Source organism: Protomyctophum parallelum (assembly GCF_964188405.1).
Source record: "Protomyctophum parallelum genome assembly, chromosome: 23".
Classification (NCBI taxonomy): Eukaryota; Metazoa; Chordata; class Actinopteri; order Myctophiformes; family Myctophidae; genus Protomyctophum; species Protomyctophum parallelum.
Window position 1 is genome coordinate 12350459 of NC_139715.1, and position 12449 is coordinate 12362907.

General features: G+C 42.1%; 1 protein-coding gene across 1 annotated transcript in view; it reads left to right on the forward strand.

Moving 5' to 3' along the window:
* Positions 1-11206, forward strand: part of gabra5 (gamma-aminobutyric acid type A receptor subunit alpha5) — a 54558-nt gene extending 43352 nt beyond the window's left edge. Inside the window, exons 7-9 of the mRNA XM_083759061.1 lie at positions 988-1140; positions 3893-4104; positions 10559-11206. Coding sequence (XP_083615187.1) covers positions 988-1140; positions 3893-4104; positions 10559-10867 — 674 coding nt within the window. The 3' untranslated portion in view covers positions 10868-11206. The remainder of the gene's footprint in view (positions 1-987; positions 1141-3892; positions 4105-10558) is intronic.
* Positions 11207-12449: the final 1243 nt, after the last annotated feature.

Here is a 12449-nt window from a genome sequence, read left to right on the forward strand (position 1 = left end):
TTACTTTTCAGGTGTAGAGCAGATATTCCCTCGCAGTGCACCGTAATATTCCCATGACATTCCCTATTGGGGAAAGGGGTCGGTTTCAAGTTTACAAATACACACAAGGCATCAATATGTCCATTCTAGGCATATGCCTTGTTAAAAAGAAAGGACAGAAAGGAAAATAAATAACGACAAACAAACAAACAAACAGTACATGCTATAGCCAGTGACTGTAATACTAAACCGATTGCGGGCAATGTGGGTTCAGTCGATTTAGTCTAAGCAGCGTGCAACTGAGGTCTCTCCGTCGTCCATCTGTCTAGCCAGGGGCGTAATTTAGGCTTCCCAGGGGATAGCAATTGCTGCTACCTAGCATTCGTGAATAATATAAACCACAAATTCAGTTCCTGTATGCATGATTTCATTCTCTTGGCAGATTCATCTGATTTTAGATGGCCGCGCTGCAGGGAGGGTGCATCATTCTCACGCCACGGCCTTCCAGTTAATATATACTTTCTCTTGTCTGCAGGAAAACGTTCATTCGTTCAGCGACTTGTTTATTTGTTCTGTTTATTAAAGAGCTGGAGAGACAGGGAGCCCCATGTTACTGTACAAACACTATAGTCTAGTCTATGTGGCAATGATTTAAATCGGAATTTAGAGCTTTAGCCTTTTTAACTAAACCTTCTGTCATGAAGGTAGAGTAGGAGAGTATAGCGACACGCTTTGATCTCGCCTATGGGCTATAGATTGTTCCAAACATTGCTCCTATGGCTGGAACTATCCCCATTGAATGAGCAATTCCGCATTCCATTGTTACAATGAGAGTCAACGCTATAGTGTTGCCACTCTCTTACTATATGCCGGTACTCTGGTCAAAGCCAGCCTATAGTGGCAAGTCTTCCTTGTCCTTAAAGCGCTCAAGCACTCAAGCGTGTGTGTGTGTGTGCGTTTGTGTGCGTGTGTGTGTGTGTGTGTGTGTGTGTGTGTGTCGACCTGCAGGTCAGTACACGGTGATGATGTGCCACTTCTACCTGAAGAGGAAGATTGGCTACTTTGTCATCCAGACGTACATGCCATGTTTCATGACCGTCATCCTGTCCCAGGTGTCCTTCTGGCTCAACAGAGAGTCTGTTCCCGCCAGGACCGTCTTCGGTGAGTGTAAAGTAACTAATGGCAGCACAATATGTTATCGTATCGTTGTCGAGGTATGAACCATGCACAATATTTATAGAATAATGTTTGCACCACTTAAAATATAGAACATGACATTTTAATGGTAATATTAAATAATAATATAATAATATATATATATCGTATATATATCGTATCGATATCGCAATATTTGGCATAAATACCTAGATATGAAATTCTGTCCATATCGTACAGCCCTGCTAGGTACAGTTACAGACAAGTACGGTACTATGTACATGAGAGAGTGCGAGAAATCGCACTATCGAGAGAGAGTGCGAGAAACGGCACATTTGAGATAGTGCGAGAAACGGCACATGTGAGATAGTGCGAGGGTTGTTTTGGTTATCTGCTGCTCTGTACCAGAATGAAGAGCCTAGGTGGTCTAGAACCTGAATTTGTAAAATAACAGCAGGTGGAGGCCATTTTGGAAAGTGGTTGCCATGGTCACACCATAAAAAATAGACCAATCAAATCAATTGTTTTGTCAAGTACAGCTGTGTCAAGACACATGTGCAGCATTGGCTGTTAAAACCCAAAGGTCTAGGAGGCAGAAACCTTATACATAGCTGGCTCATTTTACCTGATGGCCCACTTTACCTGAGACCACCCTACATACAGACCAAAGTTTGGCAGAGCCCGTTGCTCGCTGCTGTTAGCACACCCATGTGCCATTTCCACACACATACACACACACACACACACACACACACACACACGCACGCACGCACGCACACACACACACACACACACACACACACAGTAGGAGGGGAGGTGTGCAACAGCGTGTGCTGCTGTGCTATCCCGACCATAGAGTATGATCCCGACCTGCGTAGCCGGACCGGCTGCTGCTCTGTTGACAGCTACTGTACGGTACGCCGCTGTTTATACACAGCAACGCAGTTTGGGCTGCATTCTGATTGGTCAGAGGTGTTGCAGTTCGCCTGCGAATGTCTGCAAAATTCGACACCAGAGCGAACAAATAAAGAGTGAAAACTGTCGCATTTTCGCACATTCGCCAATTCCCCAGTGTGTAATGACCTTTAAGGTCAAGTCTCACTATAGACTTGTATCCCCTGAGCAAGCAGGCAGGCTCTATTAGCTCAATGGTAAAAATGTCAACACTTGTGCTATTAGCTCAATGGTAAAAATGTCAACACTTGTGCAGGAAACCAGGTTCAAATCCGGAGCAGAAGATATATATTCTATTCTGGTCATAATAGACAAATCTTTGGGCGGGAAAAGCCTAATTTCGACGTAGAGAATTGGCTTTTGAGTGATCAAATAAGGCCCCTGGGGGACCTTAGTCAATGAAGTATAATAGGATTTAAGTGGTTAATGGGAAAACTAACAGCAGACATTAGAGCTTCCCATTTCAAGGATTTTAATTAGTTTTATTCAATTAGTGGAAACACAGAATCGTCCTCAGCCTCGCTATTTGGAGTGTGGATCACACATCTGTTCTAATCGATCGATGTATTTATTTGATGCTGCAGTCATTGGACATTGGGATTTACAGTACTACAGTACATTTTAAATATATTTTCTCCTTAAACAGAAAGCACATTTATTCCAATCAAGTAATTAAATAATTAACCAGAACAATGTGCTCACATGTCTGCCACTCTTTCTGGCAAATGGCAAATGGCCTGTACCTTTTCGGTCAGAGATGTGGGTTTTCTTTTTCTCTCAATTTTTGTGTTACCTGTGAAAAGTAGCCTACACTGTATGATACAAAATTGACCAACTAAACAAAACTAAAGTAAAATATAGAGTTTTGTATGTGTCTATGGAGTTAAAATTACTCGAATAGACCCCCAGGTGTTTTGTATGTGTCTTATGGAGTTAACATTACTCGAATAGACCCCCAGGTGTTTTGTATGTGTCTATGGAGATAACATTGTCTCTAATAGACCCCCAGGTGTTTTGTATGTGTCTATGGAGTTAACATTACTCTAATAATAATAATAAAACTTTATTTGTATAGCACCTTTCATGACATGAAATGCAGCTCAAAGTGCTTTACAGAGCAATGTAGAAAAAAAAGAAAAGCAAGGCAAAGACATTAAACAACAAGCAGTAATGCAATACAGTGAGGACATGAATAACAAAAAATAAAAGATCAATTAAAAGCAATGTTGTAGAAGTGGGTCTTGAGCTGTGCTTTAAAAATGTCTACAGAGGCTGCCTGTCGAAGGTACAGTGGGAGCTTGTTCCATGCCGTCGGCACATAGAAGCAAAAAGCTGGTGTTTTGTATGTGTCTATGTCTATGGAGTTAACATTTCTCTAATAGACCCCCAGGTGTTTTGTATGTGTCTGTCTATGGAGTTAACATTACTCTAATAGACCCCCAGGTGTTTAGTATGTGTCTATGTAGTTAACATTTCTCTAATAGACCCCCCAAGCCAGGTGTGGTTGTAATATTCAAATATGTCTTCCATGTGATTTATTTTTGTCTTATTTTTTCTGGAAGCTGAAAACCTTTGAGTCAAGGCCCAATCGCACAAATACACCACTTTAATGACATCATAAACATAACTCCTCTCCTAAGCTCCCCTGTTATTAACAGCGGTGGGCGAGTTCAGGTTGTTGGTGCCAATTAGGTGAAAACATACAAATAAATAACCATACTGCTATTTTGGGCCAAAAGTGCCCTCTCATGGGATTTCAGCCCTTGTCCTCTCTTAACACTCTCTGCACGTGCCTGACCAACAGGCGTGACCACCGTGCTCACCATGACCACGCTGAGCATCAGCGCCAGGAACTCCCTCCCCAAGGTGGCCTACGCCACGGCCATGGACTGGTTCATCGCCGTCTGCTACGCCTTTGTCTTCTCGGCGCTCATCGAGTTCGCCACCGTCAACTACTTCACCAAGAGGAGCTGGGCCTGGGATGGGAAGAAGGCCATGGAGGCGCAGCACCCCAAGGTGAACAACAACAACAACCGCTCTCGTTTTTGTTGGCGCTGCATGTAAAGTCGACTAGTAAATCCACTAGTCGACCTTGTTGGTACTAGTTGACTAAGAAAAAAAAAGAAATTTCCCCCCGATTTTGTAGGCCTCGAGATCAGGTAGATTATAGTTATAGTCACCAATGTACACAGTTTTTAAATGTACAAATATATATATATTTTTTTAAATAACATTATTTTACTAGTCGACTAGTAAACTAGTCAACTATTAAAAATGACTAGAAGTGAATGCCCTACTCCCACACTAGACTGGAACCCACCTATGAGACATGAGACTAATTAATTAGAGCGACAGAGAGAGAGAGGAGTGTGTGCGTGTGTGTACGTACGTGTGCGTCAATTTAATAATAATAATACATTTTATTTATAAGGCGCCTTTCAGGGCACTCAAGGTCGCCGTACAGGTTAAAAACAGTACAAAAACAGAGTTAAAAGCAGAACAAAACACAGCTTGCAGCAGAAGACACAGGTCACGCAGAGTCATAGGCCTGCCTAAACAGGTGGGTTTTGAGGTGAGTTTGGAAAATAGTGATAGAGTCCATGTTTCTGATGTTTCTGATGGGGAGGGAGTTCCAGAGGTGAGGGGCAGAGCGGCTTCAAAGGTGAAGACGACTAGAAATCAGCAGAGAGTGTGCGACGTTTGGTGATGGCAGATTTTACACTTGGTTGCATGCTGAAAATGCCATTTTCACTGCACAACACCCGCATGCAACCAAATTCCCTCCCTAACATTTTAGTCAAGTTTTTATTTGTTTTGACAAAATGGTCAATATAAAAAGAAAACTGATTCCAATTACTCTCGGGAATTCAGTTGTCTCCCCTTGAGAAATATACTTTATTCGGTTTTGAAAACCTGAATAATGGATTTGACTCTTCCCAATGAAGGCAGAATTATATCACCGTATCTAGGAACGTGGCTCATTCTTGCATCTGGCAAACTGCAGATCTTCATCTCTCCTGCGGCTTAATATGGCCTCATATGTCCTCCATGTTTTGTACAGTACAGTACCTCTAGCATAGCGTTTCAGCAGGGAACAGCGGGATTTCCCCAGAAGTGCCAGAACATCCTGGGCCTTTAAACACCAGGCCATCCAAATGCTTTGGTCCACAAGCTGTTGCTATTCTGTGCTCATTAATTAACAAACGTGTTCTTTCCTATAGCTTGTCAGGCACCCTGGGCGAACCAATGCTCCAATTTGGTGTTATACAGACTGATTTTACATTATTAACAATAACAATTTCACACAAACCAGAAAAAAAATAATGAAATAAAAAAGCAGTCTGTGAAACTGTGTAGTATTTTCACAGCATTGTGAATAATCATGGTTTAGCATGTTTGTAGCGTGACTGGTCGCTCATTTGTTGCTGTCAGACAGAAACCATATTTTTTTAGTAAATGAATGACCTACTTCGATATAGTACAAATAGAGAAAACACCAATTCTAAAAGATTGGCGACCGGCTGGGGGAGTATTTGCACGACCGGCTGCCGGTGTGGCATAAACCTGCCCCTGCTTTCATACGGTTTTGCTCTTTGATGTCTGTGTTGTGTTGTCATTGAGATGGCAGCTTCACACCAGCTCTCTGAGCTGCCCCCTAGTGTATTGTTCGAGAAAATACAAATGTGACAAGCTTGTATCTTCCTAATAAAGGAAATGCATTAAATATGGCTGTATGTCTCTATGTGGTAAAGGGTCCCCCATAAGAGAAGGTTGTAATGGCATGGTTCATGGCCACCATTTTTTAGCACAAATTCCATTTGCCTTTGGGTTGAATTTGCTCACATTATGTGCCTTCACAGAAAGTCCTGCGGCACCAGCGGCTATTTGTGTATCTCCACTTTGCTCATTCATGTTCCATATAGTTTGGCTCCTGTTCCTGCTCTTGTACTTTGCAGCAGCTTGCTCCAGTGATGCTGCTTTCTTTGCCTTTGCTTTATGCATGCGGATGACAGATGACCTGTCCTACAATCACTTCTTCTGCTTGACCTCTTACTAGACATATTAGACACACTGACTCCTTTCCTCTACAGGATTAATGTTAATGTTATCCTGGCACCAACATTTTTCTCAATTTACAATTTAGGCATTTAGCAGACGCTCTTAATCCAGAGCGGTTTACAGTAAGCAAGAACAGCACATGGTAATACATCAAATACATAAAAAAGACATAAACAATAGTCATCAATCATATAAGCTATGAACCGTGGAATATCTATAGGCTATAATGAAACTATACGTATACACTTTAGAGTGGTATGTCTAGATGGAATGTGAGTCTGATTGCAATGGGAAGTGCGTTCTATAGTTTTGGAGCCAGAAGGGAGAAGACGTGTGGAGCGTTTTTTGGTGATTGTTCTTCTAGCTTCCCTTCGTTGGCTGATCTGAGCGCGCAGGAGAGGCTTAAGTGCGTATGCCGGTAGGCCAGTAAGGAGAGAGTCATAGTCAAGATTTGACATGACTGGATCACGAGCTGGGCTGACTCCTGGGGTGAGGAAGGGTCTAACGTAACGACCACGTTCACTTCTTGCAACTGTTGCGTTCACGCTTTCGTTCATGCCCCCCCAATTAGATTGTGATTGACAGTGCAGTGTTTCTGTGCAATCGGATGGACACAGTTGCATGCAATAGCAGCGCTCCTGCATGCAATAGATGCTCTCCGCCGGGACCAGAAGCACTAACTGAACGTTGAACGTGAATGAATCATTTGAACGAATCATCAGCAGGTAACAACAGCAGTGGTAAGCAGTGGGAGGGATGAATTGGCATAATGACTAAAAATTGGGAGAAAAGGGGGGGAAATATAATTGGCTACTTTAAATAAACGAGAAATGATCACATAGTGACATTTACCAGGTCTCCATTGTCTCCCTTTTTGTCTTTTTTCCCTCCTATATTATTATTATTATTATTCTGATTTTAGTAACCTCGTGGCCGTATTGCGGTGCAGGCAGCGTTATATATATATATATATATATATATATATATATACAGTATATATATATATATATATACAGGTATGTGTATATACTGTATAGTATGTGTATGTTTCTGTCTGTCGAGTGACTAATTCTCGTGCCAGTTGCCGTGCTCTCCCCCGGGTATCCGGAGAACTCTGCAGTTTTCCAACTCGCCGCAGCGAACATTCTTCATCGATGTCTTCATCGTTATGCTAACATGCCGTCTTCATCAGTGTAGTTTGTCAAACCCACAGATGTTATAGTTCATTTCCAAAGTGGTCAAATTATTTTATGCAAATTTTAAATGGTCAGCTAGATAATGATAAAAACGTATGAATGTGAAGACCAATTCAGGATATTGTTTACTAATGAATTAGATTGTGTCTGTACTTTGGCCCTAAAACTTTAGCATTCCTACTTCATCTAGTGTAAACTCTAAACAACTATCCTCTCTCTCACACAATTCAATGCATTTTAAATGAAGGTGCCTGAAGAAGGTCTTTGACCGAAGCGTTGCCTAAATAAAGTGTTCGTATTGCGTGTGCAGACGGTGTGCGGGTCTTTGTGCACATTTTTTCTGAAATGAAGGTGAAGTAAAACAAAAATGCACCAAACCGCGGCGAGTCGGAAAACTGGCGAGTTCTCCGGTATCCCTCCCCGTTCTGTGGTCGAGCGGAGTGAAAAGAAAATGAATCTGCAGCATGACAGCAAAATAAACAAACTGTCTCTGCGATATCGTTGGGGAGGTGTCTCTTTATCATTTACGATAGTCAGTCATTAATATTTGATACAGTCTGAGGCCAGTCAGGGCAGGCCGGCGGGCGAGCGGGAGCCCACGGCAACTGGCACTGTTGTTGTCGCTTGGAACTGCGGTCGTACAGTGGCTGGCTGGCAGTGGGTCGTGATCTTAGAGTAAATATGAATAGAGACCGCACCCGGAGGAAACCCTGAGGCGAAATGGACATAGTGGCCGAATTTGGTATTGCAGTTTGGACGCAAGCACATGAACAAGCTGGTCCGTTGATCTATCATTGTGCACGTTCATGATGACACGTGAACGCTGTTTCATACTTGAACGCACGTGAACGCGTGCAATGATAGTCAACGGCAGCACGTTCATGTGTTTGGGTCCAATCCATCCCAGAATGCACTCTGTTCCTACCCGGAAGGAGGAGTGAAATCGCCTCATGCGCTTTTGAGCAACTTAATGCAAGTGGATGGGAGGAGAAATCCGGTGCCGTCTCTATTAATATATACTCTAAGGTCGTGATAGCTTAGGAGGCAGGCAATCACACAACGCGATTGGCTGGCGGCGTTTCTGGAGTATGGGGTCAGACCCCCATTGCTTAGGTGGCGTTTGAGGGTATGGGGTCAGACTCCCATTGGCGTAGGCAGCATGACGATGATGATGATCAGTCGACTGATGGAGGATAAGTGGCGGAGAGGACGCGTACATTTCATGAGCGTTCATAAGTCAGGTTTCACCTGACAAAAAGAAGAAATTAAATTTTGAATGAAACCTTATTCCTTCATGCTTCCATCTGCTACTCCTCTGGTAGTTATTTAGTTCTCTTTACGTTGTGTTGGACCACAGACACATTTTCTTTGGAAGCCAAGAGAATGGTTACTTTTTTATTTCATTTGTTTGCCTGTGTACAATTGAATTGACGGTCCTTTTGCAGTCTTTACACTATCTGCAATGTCTTTCAAAGAAGTCTCTCTTGTTCTTTTTTTCCCATTTCGGTGGACTGTTTCAACAACAATATGGTGCATTCATTTTCATTATGAATGCTGGTGCTACGTGTCCAGACAAACACACTCTGTATCAACATGTGAGTGATGTGACCTATTCTCTCTCTTTCAACATGGATTCATCGAGAGTCTGAGTCGACACAATCAATAAAGACTTGAATGCACCATATTCCTCTAAAACGGCCTACTGTTGCGTATATGCAGCGGAATGGTATTTCAAAAAAGCAATTCTCTGCTGTCGGGAGGAAACCTCATAACTCCAAAATGTTCATTTTTCAGGAAATGAAAAATATAAAATTTTCAGGAAATTCAGAAAACCTTATATTTTTTAAACAAAGCAATACAGCCTCATCAAAGTTGGTGTTGTAATTTTATATATTGTCAATTACTTCCATGAGGGGGTAGAGGTGGTGGACGCTGTTCCAGTGTTACAATTGCTGCGCATATCGGATTAATTGTAATGGCACGCTAAAAAACACCATTAAACATATCGTTTTCAACTTAAAGCAATTATATTTCATTGAAGCAACTCCTTAGCATTGTTTTCATACCATGGATGTGATAAGAAAATGTATAAAAAATAAGGGAAATATTAAATGGTATGGGTGTACCAGTTTGGGCGCTTGAGTCAGTTCAATGGGAAAATACATTGATTAAACAAACGTTTAATTTATTGAGTTGTACAATGTTATACAACCCTACATTAATTTTAGAATACACTCTGTAATGAAGACAGCTGACTGAACATATAATATTGGCCAATATGTCAACTGTGTAAATAGGACCTATAATGGTATTGAATGGAGCCGGCGTGTGTTACAATTGATCCACTTTTGCAAGTTTTCTTTGCTGTTGCTTACAGACCAGAATGAACGTGCATTCAGTCTAAACACGATGCAAACTAATGAAGAACATAAGCATGAAGACATCCATGTGGATTTTTATTCACCAACATCAAAGAAAAAAATTGTAGCACACATATACTCCAGGTGTAAATAATTTGGTTTTTGAGAAAATTCAGTTTTTCGCCAATAGCTCAGGATGAAGGTAAACACTTCAAACTTCCTGGGCACGTAGAGTACGTTGCTGTACACATACTGACGCGATGGCGTCATGATGGCGTTGACCAATCAAGAGATAACGTTCATGTTACAACCATAGCGCGTTACAATCGTGGCGGCTCTCCCCTACCAATACTGCAATTTAGAACTACTTCGTTACAAGTAAAAGTACGGAATTGAAAATGTACTTGAGTAAAAGTACAAAAGTATCGGCATCAAATTGTACTAAAAGTACTAAAAGTAATAGTACTCAAGTTCAAAATGTGTACAAAATCTATTGAAAATAGCAGATCTACAAGCTCGAGCTTGTAGATTGGCTATTTTCAAATGGCCGAAATGTATAGGGTGGTTAATGTATGTTTTCTAATCAAAATTAAAATGTGGCACAGATCTTTGAATATATATTCTTTCAGAGCGTTTTTAACTCAAATCTTTGCTTCTGGGGGTCCCTGGAATGACATATTTTCAGATGGGGGTCCGTGGCCCAATAGAGTTCATTCTAGGGCTCCATGACATGAAAAAGGTTGAGCACCAGTGACGTAGGTTTTTCAGAAAACTGGTAGGATTTAGAAGACATTTTGTAGAATCGAGCTCAGGTCTATATGTGTTAGTTAACCTACAAATGTGTTCTGCCTGCAGAAGCGCGACCCCATGGTGCTGTCCAAGAAGTCCAACAACATCTCCTCGGTGGGCTGCAACTACTCCCCCAACCTCAGCAAGGACCTGTCCATGTCCATCTCCACCATCTCCAACGCCACCTCCGTGCAGCTCCGCGGCGGCACAGAGACCAAGGTCCTGGACCCCAAGAAGACCTACAACAGCGTCAGCAAGATCGACAAGATGTCCCGGATAGTGTTTCCCGTCCTCTTCGGCACCTTCAACCTCGTGTACTGGGCCACGTACCTCAACAGAGAACCGATGGTCAAAGGTGTCATCACCTCCACATAATCTCCTCGCCCTATCTCTGCCCACATCTCCCCACAAAACTCTCAGAAATTGTTTTATTCGTTTACTTCTTTTTTTTTTTTGGTTCTCCATTGATATTAACGGCAAGAAGGTACGCCGTAGCAAAGGCCAAAGCGGTAGCAGTTTTGTTTTGGAGTCGATGCCCGGTCTTGAAGGCCACGTGGAAGGTGTTGTATCAGCTGTTGCATCGTTGCTGGCCACACCTCTGTATAAATACATCTCGGAGAACATGTTCCACCATCCCAGAAACAAAGAACAGCATACTCCAGACAATAGTTTTCACAGCCTGATTCAAACACAAAGGCTGGACTTCAAAGCTTTGACGGAATCCATTTTTGTTTTTCGTTCTTTTTTTTGGGGGGGGTGGGGGGGGGGCTCAAAGAACTTGCTTTATAATAGACAAACTGCTTATCACACTATATTGTGGACAGATGGTGTGGATTTGTTTTCCTTTTGTCTGTGCCCTCAGTGGCATTTCTGGCCGTCTGCAACGGGGAGTCGACGTGGGTTCCTTGTTTTATTTTCATTTTTATAATCGTTACGAATGCATCATAGATTAAATTGCCCCCAAAATATTTATATTTTTAAAGGTCGCCCGATTGGCGCCTCCTCTCCTGCAGGTGGCACCCTCAGACAGCCGCCTAGGTTGCCTATTGCTGGACACGGCCCTGTTTTTCCCTGTTAAGGTTTGCATGACGCTGTCCTCCAAAGGAAACTGTGGAAACGCATTTGACTTGAATACTTACTACTATAACCATTGCTTACACAGTGGGAGCACAAGTCATTCATCATCACACAAACGCGGGTTCAAAATGTCCACAGTGCAAGAGCTACCATGGGGATTTTGATCGATACTGAAAGACGGGAGATGGGATCTCGTCCTATTATATTATATCCCGATATTCTGCTAAATGCATCTGGCATCAGAAGAATGGACGCGTTTCTTCTTGTTTTCTTTTAAATGACTGAATTCATTGTCCATCGATCAAAGAACATTATCAACTCAAAAACACCACCACTGTAGGTTAATGCTGCAAATGCATTCATCTCCTTTGTTAAATGTTGGCCTTTCTTTTTCAATTGCAGTACGTGGGGGCTTGACTGTGCTGTACTGCTGTATGTGGCTCTTTGTACATTTTTACTTGAATATTCAAAAGTGTACTGCTCTGGGTCTGGTTTTGCCATACAGTGTTTGTAATTGAAGATTTGCATAATGTCTCTGGAAAGAAAGAGAAAACGTGTGAATGAGTGAGAAGGGCGTTTTCCTGCATTAAGAGGACGTTAAGCCCATTTTGTTGGCCCATTGTGTTCTGGGAGCATGTTGAATGAAATGTGAGCCACCTCTTCTTTTATCAAAACACAACGAGGCTTTTATTTAGACAGCATGTCAACAAGGATAGGCTGTGTGAAAAAAAGAAAAAAGAAATCTCACTTTAAGAGACTTTTTGCCTGCAAGGCTTTCATCCATGTGTGACAGCAGAAAGTTTGAAGCTTTCGAAGCAGTTTGTTAACGGCCACAAACGTTCTGGAAAAATTGGTCCTCACAGAATCATGTAAATAGACG